Source organism: Ascaphus truei, chromosome 1 (assembly GCF_040206685.1).
Source record: "Ascaphus truei isolate aAscTru1 chromosome 1, aAscTru1.hap1, whole genome shotgun sequence".
In the NCBI taxonomy this organism is placed as follows: domain Eukaryota; kingdom Metazoa; phylum Chordata; class Amphibia; order Anura; family Ascaphidae; genus Ascaphus; species Ascaphus truei.
Window position 1 is genome coordinate 316,427,479 of NC_134483.1, and position 21,000 is coordinate 316,448,478.

The 21,000-nt window shown below is 42.1% G+C and overlaps 1 protein-coding gene across 1 annotated transcript; it reads left to right on the top strand.

Moving 5' to 3' along the window:
* The first annotated feature begins 4,557 nt into the window (after positions 1 to 4,557).
* On the top strand, positions 4,558 to 7,470 carry LOC142497162 (uncharacterized). The gene is made up of 4 exons (XM_075604643.1): positions 4,558 to 4,876; positions 6,268 to 6,345; positions 6,709 to 7,416; positions 7,463 to 7,470. The coding sequence occupies exons 1-4, from the start codon at positions 4,600 to 4,602 to the stop codon at positions 7,468 to 7,470; spliced, it is 1,071 nt and encodes a 356-aa protein (XP_075460758.1). The 5' UTR covers positions 4,558 to 4,599.
* Positions 7,471 to 21,000: the final 13,530 nt, after the last annotated feature.

The following is a 21,000-nucleotide window of genomic DNA, read 5'->3' on the forward strand; positions in this document are numbered from 1 at the left end:
ATATATATATATATCCCTGTGTAATTTTGGGGTTACATACCTCTCTCCTCCTGTGCAATAATCCCTGTTAAAAGGGCAGGTTTGCCAGGAGTAATCATGAGGTTTGCCCTCATCCCCTGTGATGTGTATTGTGTAGTGAAGGAAGTGACATCATGCTCTGTGTCCAATAACAGTGACACAGGGGTGGTGCCTACTGGAGCTATATAGTAAGCAACACTGCCTGAATTTAGTGTGTGTGAGTGTCTCATCCCACTTGAATGAGGCTGTCTGACCCAACACATTGCCAGTGCTCTGGCAAGGATTGTGGCCCTCCCCTAGGGGAGAGGTGGCCAGACTATTCCCCTTACTCTATTACAGAGTAAGGCAAGAGCAAGGACAGCTTCTAGGGCCCTGACTAGGAGTAGTGTGCAGGGACTTCCTTGAAGAGTGCAACCTTTATGATGTGCGGCTAGAGACCGGCCGCAATTATGGGCAGTCTGCCACTAAGGATGTAAATAAAGGTTGTCCAACATGAAAGAACCTTCTTGTCTGAGAGTGGAGTCATTCAGGGAGAAGCTGCACCCAGAGATTCTCTTTCAGAGACTCCTCCCTACTGTCGTGGAGACCTGGAAGAGATGGAGGCGCTGTACCAGAAGTGAGTAGATCTCAGCATTACCTCACGAGCCAGTCCTGATGTATTTCCCCATATCACTGCGGAAGACTCAGGAGTCCTGTAAGCCAGCAGGTGCACCACACTATAGTACATGTAACATGGGGCAGTTTCCTGACGTAAGGGGCCAATGTGAGATTTGGGGGGGGGGGGGGGCGGAAACACCGTTACATATATATCACTTTTTTACTGCAAAAGACTGTGTGCGAGCTAGATCTTATTCCTTTAACACCTTTATATTTTGTTCTTAATTTCCCATGACTACTTTACCAAATAAATCCTCATGTCTCCCTTAGGCATAGGGGCAATTCAGTGTAGTGAAACAATAAAGATTTTTTTGCCTAAACAACTTATCAGTGTAAGTGGTTTCCTTAGAAAGGTTCAATCACCATTAAAGTAACTGTTTTTTTACTTATTCATCGCTTGTGAAAAATGAATGTATTTTGAATTTCTCCAGGTACACTGGATTTCAGCATATCAGCTAGATATGTTTATCTGTTTGACGAATGATGGCTCCATAATTACTTTTCAAGCAAAAAAAATGAGCTTTGGAGGAAAAGGTGTATTATTACCAAAAATACATTAGGTAAGCATTTTAAAAACTTTCCAAAGCATCGAATGCCATGGAGATGTTAAGACACATCTGTAAAAATAAATATACTTAGCTGACTTTTTTTTATTAAAGGTTTCAGTTTGATAGAATAAAATTTCAACATGCCACTGTCAATCAAAAATACTCAGTGATTTAGAGGAACATTAATAATATAGACAAGACAACATAGGGATAGATCCTCAGAAATCTGTTAACTACTTAATAATACATTAACATCAGTTCGTTTCAGCTTTGTAGATACCCATTAAATCATGGAACACTAATATCCGTTAGCTAATTAGGTAACGTCACGTCAGTAGGCTAGATTTAACAGAGCTTTAAGTATCTACCGCATGGGGATTATGTACAATATGAAGAGCAATTTGCTCACAAACAATGGAGCAAAAATGTGAATCTGTGTTAATTTGCGCCAGCGGTATATGTATGAATTTTTTTTATTTGCTTCTCACATTTGGCACAGATTGTTTAAGGGCAGAGGTTTAGGCCAGTCAGAAATGGTGGATTTATTTCATGTAAATTGGATAATGCTTCTCATTATAATTTGCACTGACAATCACCCTTCCTAACAGGTCCCATAACCACAGTAAATACAAAGGGGCTCCTTACCATATACAAAGGGTACCAAAGTCTTTGCGAAAGAGAAAGACCTGCTACAGTAACATACACTTTCATAAGAGCTCCAATGTTGTGTCAGCTCTCAGACTTGGAACACTTTTAGCCCGGGATTAAGCGAACAACTTGGGAGAGACACTGATACACAACCATGCAGCGAATGATGTGATCTGTATTGTGCCTGTATGTGGATCATATACTGTATATTTATAGATCTGTGTTTCTAGGAGTTTTCTATAAAAAAAATTCAAGTTATTCAAGGCCCGGTGTCGTGTCCTGTTATGTGGCTTTGAGGCCACATGCTCCGCTAGTGGGATAGCACTGGTCATAACGGGAGTAAGACTTGGGCCCCACCTTTGCATATAGAAGTCAGTTTAAGGGAAATAACAAAGGGTTTCATTGGAGGCACCGCTGGGATATGTTATATTAGTTTGTGTGAGAATACACAAACCCTCTTCTGAGTTATAAAAACAGTCAGACAATGGTACATTAAGATCCTATTACATTGGCACTAGCCATTTTGGAATATTCTCAAGCTTTCCAGAATAAATGGCCTAATGCTTTAGATTTGGGAGCGTTAATTTTGAAATGTGAGAGTTCGCTGAAATCTAGCAAATCCTTAAAAAAATTAGGGTGCAAAGTTAGGCCTTGCCCCCGCTGTGCGCACGAGAGCCCTCCCCGCAATGGCGCCGGGCCCGCTGCGAGGGGGGGCCGCAGCGCTCGCGCGAGAGCTACTCCTGCTCTCAATAGAATTGAGAGCAGGACTCGCGTCGAGTGATTAGGCACGCCCCCGGCGGTTCAGCCAATGAGGGCGAACCTGCCGGGTGACGTCATGGCCGCGCCCCCGTCACTCCTCCGCCACGCGCCCCCCGGGCTCTCCTCCTGCAGCGCGTGTTACAGCGGAGAGACCGGGGCCTCAGCCATAGGGTTTTGCTTAGGGTCAAAACTACAGTATGTCGTCCATGGACAAGCCCAGCTTATATTGATTTCTCCCGATTTCTGTTCGCTAAAGATTCCATCGATAACGTGAAAATAAGTCGGGATATAGGGCAGCCGGGTCTAGTCCCCTTCTGGATATTAATTGGTGTAGTTTGGTGAGCCTGAGGAGATCTTTGCTGTGGGATTTGGATATAAGGTCTTTACGATAAAAAATTGGGACCAAAGATTTGCTTTTCCCAGGCTTTAAAGATTAAGGGCCTCATGCAGTAAGCGACGATTATGTGAAATCGGCAAGCTTATCGATTAGTCATGTTATTGGCGTTTTTCCCTCTCCGTATGCAGTAAGTGCCGAATACATTCAAAATCAACCAGAAAACAAATCCGCCCACTCTCACGATGATGAGCCGATCACACACAGGTGTATCGGCGTGCGTGGCGGGGTGCTGTTAGGTTGCACAATCACAAATCTTGCTGAATCAGGCGAAACAAGCATGTTTTTGATTGCGCGCCATATTTAAAGGCAACGTGTACTGCTAATCATTCTCTGTGTTGTTGGGAGTGAGAGAGAGAGAGAGACGCACAGAGCTGGACGATTGAAGATTTGCATATTGACTGAGAGACTTGTTGTGTATTGGGTGAGCTTTGTCCTTTGTTGTTTTGTTTACATCTTTGTCTTGTTTTATATGTGGAAGTGGGTCGTGTGATTGCCTGTACATTTCTTGTCTGTTTTTTGTGAGTGCTGGAAGTATGCCCGCAAAGCGTGGGAAGAGTGATGCTGGTGGGAGTGGGAGTGCTACTCGTGCGAGTACGCGTCGGAGTGAACGTTCTGTTCAGGGGAGTGATGTTGCTGGTGCACCGAGTGGTGTTGCTGGGAGTGGGAGTGCTGTTGTTGGGAGTGGGAGTGCTGGTGCTGCGAGTGGTGTTGCTGGGAGTGGGAGTGCTGTTGTTGGGAGTGGGAGTGCTGTTGTTGGGAGTGGGAGTGCTGTTGCTGTGAGTGGGAGTGCTGGTGCTGGGAGTGGGAGTGCTGTTGCTGTGAGTGGGAGTGCTGGTGCTGGGAGTGCTGGTGCTAGGAGTGTGAGTGCTGGTGCTAGGAGTGTGAGTGCTGGTGCTAGGAGTGGGAGTGCTGGTGCTAGGAGTGGGAGTGCTGGTGCTGGGAGTGCTGCTGGTGGCGCAGTTGCTGATGGGGTGTCTGGTGGTGGCGTGCTTGCTGGTGGCCAGCTTTTGGAGGCTCTTCCATTGGAAGAAGGAGAGTCCAGTCAGCACCAGCCAAGCTCTGACCCTAAACCTGCTCGGAAAAAACGTGTGGAGAAGCCACGTAATCCTCGCTTCAATGACCAGGAAAATAGGGCTCTTGTCACTGGCATTCTGGAGCACTATGACAGTCTCTATGGACATTTAGTAGGTAAGTGTAACTTTACATTTATTATTCAAATACATGTGATCCTAGGTCATCTGAGTTTTGTTCATATGCAAATATGGGTACACAATATCTTTCTATGTTCATTAGTGTGGAAACACAGCTTTTTATCATGCCTTACAAGGACAAATAAACACAGGCGGTCAATTTGCCAGAACTGCATACAATATGAATGCAACCTTGCTTACATGTATAGGTTTAGTAGTGAATGCTCATGTGCTGCACATATTACACATAAAACAGCATGTTTGCTATCTCTTGGAACAGCTAGCAGTGTAGGAAACTGGTGCTTATAATAATATATAATAATTTACCTCATATCTTTTATATGTTTTTCAAGGGCGGACAAGTGCAGCAAGCAAAAAAGAAATGTGGGACACAATAGTCATTGGTGTCAATGCCTGTGGGAATAGTGTCAGGGACAAGTATCATTGTCGGAAAAGATTTGATGATATTAGGTCCAAATTGAAAAAGAAAATACAAGACCAACGCGTGCATGCTACTGGCACTGGAGGTGGGCCCACACCACAACGTCTCATATTGACTCCATTGGAGGAGCTGCTTCGGCCAAAATTACTTACCGTCGTCGTGGAAGGCTTGGCTGGTGACCGTGACATTGGAATTTATCCGTCACAATTTCCAGCAGGTGATAAATATTACTGTACTAGGCGTGTCGTTGCTTACAGTTATTTTGCATATTTACACTGCTTTTTATACTGTCTTCACAATATAAGCATACCTGCATCTATATATGTATATGTCTGATTCTGTATATATATATCTCAAAATAGACATATATGTAGTAGTCCTACTAAAAGCAGTAACTAATATAGCACGTGCCATTGCGTGCTCATTTACATGTGAATTCCCAAAATGCATAGCTGCAGTGGAAGCAATTGATGGTGGGCGAAGATGGGGAACAACAGGGTAGTACACATGTGTAACACATGTTCATGAGAAATTATTAGTAGCTACAGGTACAGAACAGAAATATGTATCATATTATTGTGTATTTTATTGATTTTACTCCGACAAACATGACATTACTGCCTATTTTAAGCATGCATCAAAGAAATTGCATGTAACGGCCTACAAACATCACTGGCACTAACACATCTATAGTTGCTTATGAAAAGGTCCATTTTTGCTTTATGTCATATACAGACAGCATAATGAGGCACACGTATCATATGTTATGTCATTGTTTTCATAACTTAAACACTGCAGATGACTACTTAGCTCATCTACCATTGTGTTAAAGCAGCTGCAATTAATATCTCATCACAGCATACACTTCAACAGAGGGGGTGGGGTTCAGCACACACACTAATTACAGCCTCATTTCACGGTCAACTTAGTTCACACCATTTGCACCTGTTTCAAGTCATTGAAAGGTGTGGCTGATTAGGCTTTTTGGGGAAGGGAATACCTTTCTTACAACCTGAATAGCACAACTGAAGTTAATCACACTCATTTGAAAGCTTAACTGTAGCTACTAAATGCCCCAACAACTCATTACTTATCAAAGCGTACGTCACACATTAGTTCACTCATATCTATAGTTGAACTACTATCAAAGACACATTATCACACACTGCATGTGTTGTCTTGTTGAGTCACAGCCACATTCAGGTGTGCCACATCTTCGATTAATGTACCACACATATCCTCTACCAAAAACAACACTTTTTGCAATATGACCACCTTCATGATAACCATTGTGAATGGTCATCTCATGATAGTTATGTACATTATGATACTGATATCACTACACAACATATGATTTTTATGTACTCATTTAATCTATTTATCCTCACGCATTACTGCAGAAACATAGTATGTTGTATGTTAGGGAACTCAAAAATTCTAAGTACACAGGCATGTACAGTGTTATTACAACTATTTATGTTCACTTTCACACACATTTTCGGTTAAGGAACTGATGTTGTTAGTTAATCATAAATACAGAACATACAATAAGTGTTTGTTCAATATTTACACATGTAAATGTAAAACTTATGTTATTGTTATATATAGTTGCCCCTGGAGGACATGTGTCACCTGAGATGGAACAAGTGTCTTCACCTGGGTCAGCCAGCTCAACACTACTAGAAGGTGAGTGTATCATTTGCTGGCCATATAATATGTGCTCTTCTATATGTTATGTTGTCATGTGCATTATTTGTTTTGCACATCTTCTTTAAATAGGATTACTTAGTGTCAGTGAAAATTAAGTGTAAGGCAACATGTATTGTGTTAGTGATGTTAATTATCATGTAGGACTTCTGAGTTTAGAGCAACTTTTCATTCATTCATATTTCATACTGAGTCCAAACATTATTCGTAAGTCAAGGTAGTTTTTAATGAGGTTATAAAACGTATGCTAACATGTTAGGTGTTACTTAGGACACAGTACAATTACATAGTAACACAGCATACATTAACATGCCATTTAATAATGTGTACATTTCTTTTTAGAACATCATGGTGATGAGGATGATGAGTATGATGAGGATGACGCCACAGAAGAGACTGAAATACAATCATGTGACCATGAAGAGGTGCCAATAGAAACTGTTGTACCGCCAAATCGTCCATCAACTTCCACATACGATGCAATTGTAGCTTCAGAGGGAAAAATAGTGGACGCAGAAAATCGTCGCCATTCAGACATGATGACAGTGCTGGAAAGGATGATTGGACTGCAGGAAGAAACAGTATCACAATTGGCACATCTCCACAGAGTCTTCATTGAAGTGCCTAAACAGTTGCAAAAAATCAACACCTCATTCGAAGCATTAGTTGTTCAGCAAACACAAGCTAATTACTGGAGAATGACTAATGTACCACAATTCAACACCTCCCAGCCAGGATCTGTTCATGCAGGTCAGTTTTCACCACATTCATCTGATATTCATTCACCAGGCCCAAATGTTACCGGTCAAGTAGCAGACATTGCTGTGCAGGTTCCTGATGACATCCTACCGCTGCCATCTGTACAAATTCAGCAGCAGACACCTACAAAGGAGGCGACAAAAACAAAACAAGACACACATGAAACAGACCAACCATCACTTGTGCAGTGTCTACCAACTTGCTCACATGTGTCACTGGGCACAAGCCCTGTCCGTGAACAGTCACTACCCAAAAGCCCTGTAGGTGAGTCGCTGCCCAAAAGCCCTGTAGGTGAATCGCTGCCCAAAAGCCCTGTAGGTGAGTCGCTGCCCAAAAGCCCTGTAGGTGAATCGCTGCCCAAAAGCCCTGTAGGTGAATCGCTGCCCAAAAGCCCTGTAGGTGAATCACTGCCCAAAAGCCCTGTAGGTGAGTCACTGGCCACAAGCCCTGTAGGTGAGTCACTGGCCACAAGCCCCGTAGGTGAACAGTCACTGGCCACAAGCCCTGCCCGTGAAGTGCCAGAGGCCACTCAAAGTGGCTCTGTTGTGCCTAAAGTTGGTGGCAAAAGAAAAAGGAAAATTCAAGAGACAACAAGCAGGCCTGTTACTCGCTCGCAAAAGGAACAAAAAAAATAAATGTTATAATTCAGAAAATATGTCTTTGGCCTTGTTTTGTTGACTTCAGATTATCTAATTACTATTGTATGTATGCTGAAGACTGTGTTGTTTCCAAACTTTCAACTATGTTCTTGTACACGTGAAGTTTTGGAAATGTTAACACTCATAATTAATTGTGTTATAAATATTTATGTTGTAATCGTCTGTTCAGTAATGGTCCACCAGGAGCCAGTTGCTAAGTTTAGAGAAGCTGCCATTGACTTTGCAGCAAAACATTGCATTTGGGTGTGTTAATTGATGTAAGAATTGCATATGCATATTAGTCACATGCAATTATTAAAACACCTAAGTAAGTGCAAACATCTTTCTTGTACGTGTACAGCAGGATTATGTGTAAATTATTACTTACCTTTGCCTTGCTTGGCCATTGTAATTTTGTCCTTTAATCAGTTGTGTGTTCGTTTCTATAACATCTCAGAATGTATAATAATATATATACACACACACACACACACACACACACACACACTGAGTGTGAGTGTGAGTGTGAGTGTGTGAGTGTGTATATATATATATGTATATATGTGTATATATATATGTATATATGTGTATATATATATGTATATATGTGTATATATATATGTATATATGTGTATATGTATATGTATATATGTGTATATGTGTATATATATATGTATATATGTGTATATATATATGTATATATGTGTATATATATATGTATATATGTGTATATATATATGTATATATGTGTGTATATATATATATATATATATATATATATATATATATATATATATATAGTACTATATAAACTGGTATACACAAACTAATACACTTCATGCTTCCTTGTGAAAGCACACTATTTTAATAATACAGGCCTAATGTTTGAGAAATATCCTAAGTATGAGACTCTAACAGTATTGTGCTTAAACAAATGTTTATTACTTCATTCAATCATGTTTCTCACCATTTAAATAGGTTTCATACAAGGTATACTTAATGCCATCAATGTTGTGTGTACTCCTGCAATATAAAAAAAAATAAAATATTATATATAAATATATATATATTTTTATAAGAGATATATTTATATATATATATATATATATATATATATATATATATATATATATATATACACACGTATTTAAACTCATGCAGATAGGGAGTTAACCAGACTTTCACATACACACAGAAATGTAAGCGGGGAAAAAACATTTCTTTTTGCAGGTGTGTTTTTACTGATATGCCTGGCTAAGAAATATTTTCACACACTGGTCTTTGTTAGTTTTCAAAAAAACACTATGTGAACGCATTCACAGTCTAGGGATGTTTTTCACAAACGAGATAAAAGAAGGAGAAATGTTTCTCCCACAGTCCCATATCACGAACCACAACTGTTAACCCAATTAGACAAACAAATCCAATTGGCGTTTGAAATAAGGAGTCAAAGTAGTTACTTTTGTTGACCTTGACAAGGAAAAACAGGAGTTTGTTAGCCATTCAGCACATTCATTTTGATGAGCAAATAACACAGACCTGCACACAGCTTTTGTGCTACTCAGACATGGCTGATGAATTCGTTAACAATATTAATCCCCTTTTAGGGTATAAGTACATGATCTGTGAAGCCATCTTGAACAGTCGCGGACAGAAAGCAAGCACACGCCAAATCGATGATTTCATTCGAGCAAAATATCCTTATTACCAAGACCGTAAGCATGCACGGAATTTTAATTCCTCAATAAGATTCACTTTATCAAGTAATGACTTTTTTGAACGTGACCAGGATAAGCTACAACACACCTATGGTTTCTGGAAGATTGCCCCGGAAAAACAATTTATCCTGAAAGACGGCACTTATATTGTCGTGAAAGGCATATTTATTCCTAATGGCAATAGCAATGTATCCGCTACTACTGATCCGTTTGAATCGATACGTGCTGCAATATCTGCAGCCTCCATTCCTGAAACCCACATTGTACAAGAACAAAAGTACTATGATTATGTACCAAGCCTTTCAGCTGAAATTGCATTGGAATGGGACCCGGAAGAAATGAACCTACCTCCCGACCAATTATTTGAAGAAAGCAGTGGCGATTCCTATGAGCGCATCCTGGAGGAGATATGTGCCATACTGGATTCAGCGGTTGGGTTAAGCGTGGATGAAAATGGCTTGCATTTCTGGAGCGACCAGTTGCAGCCAGGCGAAGAGTTAATTCTAGAAGAATGGTAAATATAACAATCGTTATGCGTTGACTCTGCGTTTAAATTTTTTTTTTTTTTGTAACCACCATTTTCACTTTCAATGCGTGGATACAGCGTAACATTGCAGACTGCATAACATGTAGCGATCACAAACAAATTGTTTCCTAATACAATATAGTAGGACCTGAAAGAGTAGTACACATTGCTGACGGAATAAATATACGTACTTTCCTATCCCTTTAAACATATTAGCAACATTTTACCATTACTCTAACACATACCTGTTTTGTTATCATGCAACATCTACAACATTGAAAACCGGGTCCACCACGTATGACGTGGGACCCTTGTCATGGGCCAAGGCGTCCTTAAAAAGGATTAGTGATGTAAGTCCCGCCCCCAAGCGACGTGCGCGCCTCAAAGCCTATTGGCTGTCATGTTTTGTTATAGTAACGGTAACTGCAGTGTGTGATGCGTGCGGCTCAGTGTTTGTAGGCGTACCCTGGGCGTTAGCCGAATGTTAATTGAGTGGGAGGAGTGTTAGCGTGCGTTTCACGCTGGCTTAACATGACGTCACACGTATTGCATTTGCGCATTGTGTTATCGGCCGTGCTTTCTGTTCAAACACGTCTGTTTAAAAAGAATACAGATGTACTCGTTTAGAACGAATGTAGTTTCGTCTTCATTGTATTTGAAATAAAGATGTTATGTTTACTGGTATTTTCAACATGTATTGAACGCACAACGTACGCTTTGTTTTGCGCATGCGCTAACAGTTAGTGGAGCCAAGCGTGAAGTGCGTGCGCACACAAAGATGTGCGCGCACATCTTTCAGTATACAGGCAACGTTCACTTCTTATACATAGTTATGCCTGCTACAAATTTAAAGAAACATTACATACTGATGAACAGTTTTACTTCTAACATATAAGTGACTGACGTGTGTATCTACACAATCATATAGAGCTGCGTAACGCGTTGTCACGGATGCATATCTAGTAAGGTGCCATCTTTGACCATCATGTGTTTGCTGTATTTCAGAGATGTCGGGGAAGATACAATCGGATCAATGTATGATTTCAGAAGAGTCTACCTTTATATGAGATGATTGTGAGGAGGAGCCACCGACTACTATACTACATATGGAACTAATTTTATATTGCTTGCAGCGCTTATTAACAAACAATTAAAAATGTGATACCCTTATGCCTATATTGCATAAGCACTTAATTAACATAATGATGTTGCAAAAGAGTGCCTCATGAATTTTTATTGAGTGTTCTTTAATGACTACTAACATTTTATGACATGGTGTGTTTTATATATAACAACCATTCCCACTCTGCTAACACATTTGTGTATTCTAATATGTAATGGAACGTATGACTGTCGAAACTATGTAACAATAATAATAATAATATGAGCATGTTCATGTATAGGGCTGCTAGTTGTACGCAGCGATTTACAGACACATGTTTCAGCCTGAGGTCCCTGGCCCGTGGAACGTACAAATGTTTTTTTGCCGCATGAGGCACAGGGAGATAAAGTGACTTGGCCAAGGTCACAAGGAGCCCACACCGGGAATTGAACCAGACTCCCCTGCTTCAAACTATCAGTGCCAGTGTGTGTCTTTACTCAGTGAGCCACTCCTTCTCCCAATGTAAAGGACACTTACAACCAAGTCGCCATTTATTTTTAAAATCTCTTGTTACATGGGTATGTAGATAAAATGGTTTGGGACTGTAGCAAATAATGTTAGTGGCCAGATGTTATGGTCCCCTCCAATGCATGATGTTCTGAATATGACATCACCATCATGTTATGAAGTACGTTTCTGTGTATATTTCATTAACCTAACTAACTATAGTTTACTGTGTTTATTAATCGTTTAGAAATACATAGTATAGTCAATATGATGATATAAGCTACCATAATAAAGCTGGTGTTATCATTTGTCGGTGTTATACATGGATCCTACACCAATTGATAGAGACACAAACAGTTGTCTTAAAAAGTGTGTCTATGCTAGTGATGAATGTGCTCCCGTAAGTAAACAAATAAGTACAGTTATCCCCTTTTCTCCAACCACCTCTATATTACATTAATGGAAATTATAAGGAAACATACATAAAATGTGATGAAATGTGAGTAATCATTTTGTAATACAATGCACATGAAAGCTCAAGAGTAGCTAAATGCATATACATGATACAGAAAGTACATATATGTAACATTTGTGTTTAAACCAATATGTTGGGTTTTTAGTTCCAATAATTATAGGAAGATTGAGGTAGCCACATCTTATGAGAGATGTCAGCAAATATACATACCATGATCAGTCATACTGGAGATATACCTATAATGCAAAGGAACAATATATAAATTGCAAACATTGACATGCCATCTTCAGTACCGTAAACAACACAGCAAAGTGTGTATTTGGTGTTAAATGTACAACACCATGTATATTTCATGACATTCAAAATGTAAATCAGCCTGGTGTACACATCATATGGATGTACATGTTACACTGCACCAATAACATTGTATGTAAGCATACTAGAAGCATGAATGATTATGGGCATAATATGTGTTTTGTCTTAGCATAAGGAATAACACAATGCTAAAATATTATTGCTTTGTTACCCAAGTTGTATTCACATACACACAACTAAAGTACAATTGAAGAGGGATTATATAACCTGTGCAACAATAACATACCGGTGCCACATCCCTTTGTGCACACAGCAGAGAAAAGAAAGGTGTGCAACCCATATTCATCTGTGTCCTAACAGAAGGTTATATAAAGAAACATTATTGTTAATATAACATAATTAAACTATAAAAGTAGTACTAGGAACATAAGAGTTTGTACTTACAAGAAAAAAATGAATTGATGAGATTCTGTCGTGTCTGGCCACCACTGGCTGTTTGTTCATTTTCAGCAGCTACATGGGTGGGATGCTCGTCTACCAAAGGCTCAGCTAGGTCTGACTGTACATTGTGCCTGAGTGCAACATTGTGCAAAATGCAACAGGCAAGGATAATATCAGACACTTTTTGAGGCTTGTATAGAAGAGCCCCACCAGTTCTGTCCAGACACCTAAACCTGGTCTTGAGTAGGCCAAATGTCCTCTCTATAACAGATCTTGTAGATATATGGGCTGCATTGTACCTGTCCTCTGCTTCAGTTTGAGGGTTTAGCACCGGAGTCAAGAGCCACGGCCTAATTCCGTATCCTGAGTCACCTATAATGAATGGAGCACACATAAGCTGACATTAGTGATCAAATTGTACAATGCCAACATTCCTAAATCAACATGTGTTTTGTGTTAGAACATGTAAATATGTACTCACCCAGCAGCCAACCAGGTTCAAAATGTCCCTCTTCGAACGCATGGAAGACTGAAGAGTTCCTCAGGATAGAGGAATCGTGACTGGAACCAGGGAACTTGGGTACCACATGCATTATCCTCATCGTGGCATCACATACCACCTGTACATTGAGTGAATGGTAGTGCTTCCGATTGCGGTACACATGCTCACTCTGACTAGGTGCAATCAAAGCAACATGTGTGCAATCGATTGCACCCAGCACACATGGTATCCCTGCTATATTATAAAAGCCAGTCCTGACTTCCAGCCATTCTGTCGCCTCTGTAGGAAAATGAATATAATTCCTAGCGCGTCTATTGAGTGCATAGAGAAACTGGGTCAAGGCCCGCGAGAATGTAGATTGCGAGACCCCGCCCACTATGCCCACAGTTGTCTGGTATGACGCGGAAGCAAGATAATGTAATGAGCACAGCATTTTAACAAGCCCAGGGACTGCACGACCTCTGGCTGTGAAAAAATCTAAATCCCCCCTTATCTCCTGATAAAGAGCTAAGATTGCTGCTGAACTCAAACGATAGCGACTTACAATCTCCTCCTCACTCATCCCATCTAACAGGGTTCTCTCCCTGTACAGACGCGGACGAGGCACAAGTTGTCTCCTCTGTCTTCTCCTCTGATCTCCTGTCCCTCTACCTGTCCCTCGGCCTGTCCCTCTCCCTGTCCCTGTCGTATCCGCGTCACTGTCACTGTCCCTCGGTGTGTCCCTCCCTTGCCCTATATGATTGTCTTCATCATCAAGCATGTCATAGAAAAGAATGTTCCTCCGTCTCCTAAACATTCGCAACATTTTGAAATGAGTAGCTGTGAATGAGCAGGTAATGTGCGTCCTTTAAATAGGTATGTGATGATGTCAGGTGACATAGTAAAATGCAAGGTGTTACATTAACATAATAAAGTACTTCTGTGGCAAGCTGTGTGCAGTTGTTCTTAGAAGTATTTGTTGTGTGTATTCTGCAGGGAATGATGATATTTGGCAATGATGTGACGTGAAGCTTTGTACAAAGATTGCTTGCAAATAAATAGTTGCATGTGCAATGCATGTAACACTTGTGAACGCAAGAGTCAGTCATGTAATGAGACAAAAAGGCTGAGATTGACGTGGGAAAAGTTTTGTGTAACATGTGTAATTATCCATGTTATTGTGACATGTTGGCAACAATGAATAGTCGTGTGCATATGCATGCATTTGTGTAAGGAGGATAGTTGGTATAGAATGAGTTTACAAGGTGTCCCAATGATGAATTACTGTACATGTGTGTATAAGTTAGGTTGAAGTGCTTGTAATGCAACGGTTACAATGTAAACATGCAATGTGATTGAGCGTCCAATAAGTGACGTCATGAAAATAGGGAGGACCCAAAAGTATATGTAAACATGAGAAGACAGATGTACATGAACGTTTAAAGATGCGTGTCACATTACAAGCATTGTGTAATGTAAAGGAAGATGAATATACTGTGTATGAGTGACATGTGTGACATGTGTGACATCATGTAAATAATTGTCGCTGAGTTGAGTAAAATGTGTGATATGATGTGAGGTTCTCCTTTAAGAGTGTAGTATAGTATTTTCCCTTGCCACATCATCACATGATGAGTAATGTGACCCGCAAATGCTGCAAACATGTAAAAGTCGAATGTTATGCAAATAAGACACATCAGCTGTGACACAATGCAGGGAATGCCCCCACACTGTAATGCAAATCCCCCTTGTATTGTGAGCAATGAAACGTAAACAGTACTATACTGTTATACGTCCCCGCTCCATTGACTTCCATTGATGTACAGAAGATGTTTTTTTTCTAAGTGCCGTTCCGGCAGCCTTAGCGATCGTTCTCCCGTCCAAACTGCCAACTTTAGTTGGCGGGAGAAATCGGCCATAACATCTCAATTTCGTAGTGCCGATCAGCCCCGATAAGCTGTTTTTTTTTGTTGAATCCAGCCGATTTAAAAAAGTGGCGATCAGTGTCGAAAACAGGCTTATCGGCAGGCGACTGGCCATAACCAAATTATCGGCTCCGAAACCTGGCGATATGAAGCACTTATCGGCGCTTACTGAATCTCAAACCCAATTTTGGCTATAACATGGCCATATTTCCCTTATCAACGCTTACTGCATGAGGCCCTAAGTCCTAATTTAGCCAATTGAAGGCCTTTTTGGCATCTTAATTTATGACCCACTGCTAGAGTTTTTTTCGTGTTTATATGTTGGATGACATTGACCAATCTCCTTGTATTATCTGAAACTTGATGGAATTAGATAAATCACACCTGATCTGGGAGATGCAGTGAAAAAACAAGATAGAAGTGCGCAACAAAAAAACCTCTACTGTTTTAACCCCTTAATCACCTATGTGTTAAATATATAAACAACCTCTGTGTTAGGAACTGGCGCCTGCAGCTGTATGTGTAGGGATGATTAACCCCTAGAACAACTGGAAAACAAGAAAGACAAAAGCGCAAACGCACATAGTGAAGTAGGTAAAATCAATTGATTAGTGTTTATAGGGGTATTATATCTGCGTACATCAGATTAGTATAAAGACAGCATATCATGTGCATAGACATGTGTTACCAGACGTCACAAGGTAAGTGCTGGATCGAGGGACATCAACCTCACTGCCAGAAACTTTTCCTCCACTCCTGGATGGGCCGTCTGGGCACTTCAGGACTCAGCTTCTGCTTGGGGCTGTATGATCAGAGCTTCACTGGTTTGCTCGTTCTCCAGGGCACCCCTCCGTCCGGCTGCTTGCCAGTGCAGGCGCTGATGGAAATCAGAGAGGTTCCAGCCTCTGTTGAGCTGTTAGGTTGTTAGTCCATGTGTCACGTATTGATTTTACGACGGCCGCAAAGTGCTGATAGCCGTAAGTGATGGTTTTGTGGCACTTAAAGGCAAACACCCCAATGTTCGAGATATGCCACAGAGATAAAAGTTTCGGGTAAAAAATCACCAATTTGACTTTCTAAAAACATATAATATATCCAACGCGTTTCGTAGCAACGCTACTTCTTCAGGGATATAGAAATGACATTTGTTAAAACTTATATACCCCTACAACATCCCTCATTGGTCAAACTGTCAATCAGAATGCACCAATCGCAATAAGACAAGGTTAATTCACTCATGTGTATGAGTGATCAAGAGCACTACATGGCTCATAGTAATTACCAGTTTTAACCCTATCAGGTATGGCAGGGGTACCATTAGAACACATAGTGAAGCTCTGATCATACAGCCCCAAGCAGAAGCTGAGTCCTGAAGTGCCCAGACGGCCCATCCAGGAGTGGAGGAAAAGTTTCTGGCAGTGAGGTTGATGTCCCTCGATCCAGCACTTACCTTGTGACGTCTGGTAACACATGTCTATGCACATGATATGCTGTCTTTATACTAATCTGATGTACGCAGATATAATACCCCTATAAACACTAATCAATTGATTTTACCTACTTCACTATGTGCGTTTGCGCTTTTGTCTTTCTTGTTTTCCAGCTGATCTGGGAGATAACTGTTCAATCTAATAGCCAGGATTTAAGCATACATTTTCAAGTCAGTATTCAACAAGGAGATTGGTCTAAAGCTAGCGCACTGGATTTTGTCTTTGCCCGCCTTATGCATCAGCACAGTCATGGCTTTGGACTTTGATTGGCGGCATGGTGTATCAAACATAAATTGATTAAAAAGTGGTGTCATATGGGGTATGAGTAAATGGGTAAATTGTTTATATAAGCAGTTTGAGAGACCACCGGGTCCTGGGATTTGATGACTTTTTAAGGTTTTATAATAGCTTCTAGAATTTCTTTGGATGTGTTTGGCTGTTCTAAGGTTAACTTATCATGCCCTATGGTGGGTTTTAAGGTTATATAGTTATGTGTAGTATTCTCTGAAGCGGTTACAGATTTTTCCTGGATCAGAAATCGTTGGGCCTGTCTTACCTCTGATAGAATTGATTGCATGGCGAGAATTTATCTTGTTTTATTTAGCTGCCAAGAGGGAGTCAGCCTGGTTGGCTTTAGTGTAATACATTGTTTGTGCCATCTAAGTTATTGTTTAGTATGTGTTATAAAAAGTAAGTTCAGTTCCCTCCCCTCGGATCTTGATTATTTTATCTTGGAGCGCATTTGTTAGTTTGACTTGTTTTGATGTTCAAACTTCTCTAATGTTTTGGTTAAGGTGTCAGTTTCTCTAGGTCTGGACTTTTTGTTATGGGAGGAGATGTTAATACAGACCCCCAGATTATTCCCTTGTGCACTTCTCATAGAGTTGCAGCAGAGACAGTGCCCATATTGTTTTATTCAAAGTAATTTCTGATATCTGTTTCTATTTCTCTCCTGGTGTTCAGGTTACAAAGTATAGTTTCGTTTAAGCTCCATCTAAATTATCCAGATATTCGACCTAGACCCCCAAACTGATTTCGATGGGTGAATGGTCCAACCATGTTATAAGATGGTACTTGACCTTAGATATCAGGAATCTAAGTGACTTTTTGATAAAAGAATAGTCTTGTGTCACGAGAGATAGAATCCTGAATCGAGAATAAAATAGTCAGGGTCACAGGCTGGGGTCGAGGCAGGCAGCAGAGGAGCAAGGTTAGGGTCATAGGTTGGAAACAAGGCAGGTTTAGAGCAACAGGAACAAATAGGAACTACACTACCGACACACTTTATTAAAGTGTGGCCGGTACCGCAAGCCGGGAGATTTCCCGGCTTGCTAGTGGCCGCCCCTCGGCGTGCCGCGCGTCATAGACGCGCGGTCACGCGTCTTCGAGGGCGTGCGCCCCCTGCACGCGCGTCCAGGGGCTCCCCGAGGGAGCCCTGGTGTCCCGCAATCGCGGGACAGCGGCAGGGGGTTCCGGGGGACCCGGCGGACCCGGCAGCGGTAGGGAGAGCGCCCCGATCGGAGGGCGCTCTTCCGCTGCTTCGGCGCGCGCCCGTCACTCTCGGGCGCGCGCCAGGCTACTGCTGCGGCCAAGAACGGGCAAATGCTCGAATAAACTTGGCCGCAGCAGTATGGTCTGACAACATCCTAGAGGAAGTTATTTGTTGCAGGCCTTTTCTTTTCAGGAGCATTGTGGTGATAGGTTCTTAAATATTTGTAATTGACATGTCTCAAATGTAATAGTAAGCATATCTCTTGATTTTTGAAGTGTGGCGTCTACAGTCCGTAAACTTACCATATCCTCTACCGTCTGAAAGATGTGGAGCCTTTAAATCACATCTTGTGGATCTGCTGGTCTTGCCATTAAGCCCCTGTTGATTCTGCCCCTCAGAAGCTTTTCATTGGGTAGGTCTGGCAGGAGCTCCGCAAAAAAAAGTCACCACGTATTTCTCCAGATCTTCTGTGTTAACCGCTTCAGGGATATTCCGGATGCACAAGTTGTTTCTGCGGGACCTATTTTCTGAGCCCTCAAGGCCATCTTGTAGTGCAACGATTTGGTAATGTATGTCTCTGGTCTCCGCAGAGGCCTAGATATGGACCTGTGCGACATCATCGAGCTTCCTTTTGGTTGCGTCAGTCCTGTTCCCTAGGTCAGAAAAGAGGAAATAAGTGCACTCAGAAAAACTGGATAAACGGCCACTGGTGCATGAAAAATTCTAGAGGGAAACAAAGTGAATATTTGCCCTGGACACAGTGGCACCAAGGGGATTGAACGAAGATCTTACTATACTGATAGACTGATGTGTGGAACTAATACTTTAAACAGGCCTGTGAACAAGAATCTCAAGGTTCTTTTTGTTACATATTGTGTATGTTAGGATCCGTGATCTGCGACGCGCTCGGCGCACTAATCTCTTACCCCAACCCGTGATCTGTCCCCCTCTCCCTTCCCCTGGGACCAGCTGCCATGCTAGGTGCACGCGCATCCTGCGCAGATGTTAATACCGCTCTCAGACTCCGCCCACGCGGCAATGTAATCGGTACGCGGGACCGCATCATCTTTCTGCTTCTGGGATCCTCCCCACACCTGTCTTCTGCACCTTGTCCTCCTATCATGGTCAGTCTTACTGATGCGCCTGCTCCAGTCTGTTACCACATTGGTTCCTGTGCCCCACTGGCAAATAGGCTGAGCATAAACCTTCCTATGTGCGAAGTATTCACTGCTACCCTTGCGTCCACAGTCTTGTCTTGTACTCCGTTTCCTAGTTCCTCTGTTTCTGACCTCGGCTATTCTTCTGGACTCCGCTCTTCTAAATTCCTGACCCCGGCTACTAACGATGATCGGCATCTCGCCAACACCGACCTCGGCAAAGTACCACGACGATCCGCACCTCTCCAATCTTGATCACAGCTTAGCACCTCTCCAACCCCCGACCTCGGCAAGTATCTCTGGCCATCCATACCTCTCCAACCTCGACCCGGCTTCCTCTGCCTATCTACACTCCAGACGCGCCCTTGAGGCTGTGGGTTGGTGTTGTGTATATATATCCCCACCTCAGTATTGTGGTCACGCCTTGTTTCTGGTGAACACTCCGGAACAGTATGCTCAGCTCCACAAGCATGGACCCCGCTGAGGTGGGACGAGTCTTGAGCGCGCACGCCAGCATGTTTTGTAAAATTGAAAAATATTTAGAACAGAACAACTGTCGTATGGACACATTGCAACAGAACCTTCTGTCTCTTACTGACCGGGCTCAAGCCTCTGTTCCTAGTCCTGTTCCTTTGGAGCCTTCTGCTGCAACTCTACCTTCTAAATCCATGACCTCAACATCAGAACCCTGACTTACCGCACCCAACCGTTATAGTGGCGACCCCCATGGGTGCTGGGGCTTTTTGAATCAATGTTTCATACAGTTTCAACTAATGCCTTCTCGATTCATTTCTGAAAGATTCAAGGTGGCGTACATTATCTCACTACTCATCGATGATCCCCTGGCATGGGCTTTTCCCATCTGGGAACAAAGATCTGACCTCACTCTGGATATCGGACAATTTACCCGGGAATTCTGCAGAGTTTTTGATACGCCTGGTCGTAAGGTAACCGCCACTTTTTCCCTTTTCCACATTTCCCAGGGAAATCGCTCCGTGGCTAGATACGCTCTGGAGTTCCGCACTATTGCCGCCAAGACCGGATGGAATAACGAGGCGTTATCAGCTGCCTTCTGGCAAGGTCTCTCTGAGATTATAAAGGACGAGCTCGCTGCACATGAACGCCCTACTGATCTCGAAGAACTCATCGCCATATGTATCAGCATTGATCAACGACGGCAGGAGAGGAGGTTCGAAAGAACCCGTCACCGACAGCTCACTCCGAGATTCCCTTCTCTCCATCCTGGTACAGCTGACCCTCTTCTGCCAGATATTCCTGAGCACATGCAACTTGGTGGCAACAAGTTGTCGTCAAGTGAGAAACAGCCGGTCTTTGCCTGTACTGTGCAATCCCGGACATCAGGTACTCTATTGCCCTCACAAATCGGGAAAACGCCAACTCCTAATGAGGTCTAGGGGAATCACATTGAGAACACTTTCTACCTCCCCTACCAAAGAGAAACCATTGCCAACCAGGATCTTTGTACCTGTTACGCTGACCGGTGAGAACTTCCACACCACCGCTCTAGCCTTTGTGGATTCCGGGTGAGGAGAGAATTGAATTGACCAGGGCTTCGCTGAGAGGATTAACATTCCCCTCATCCGCAAG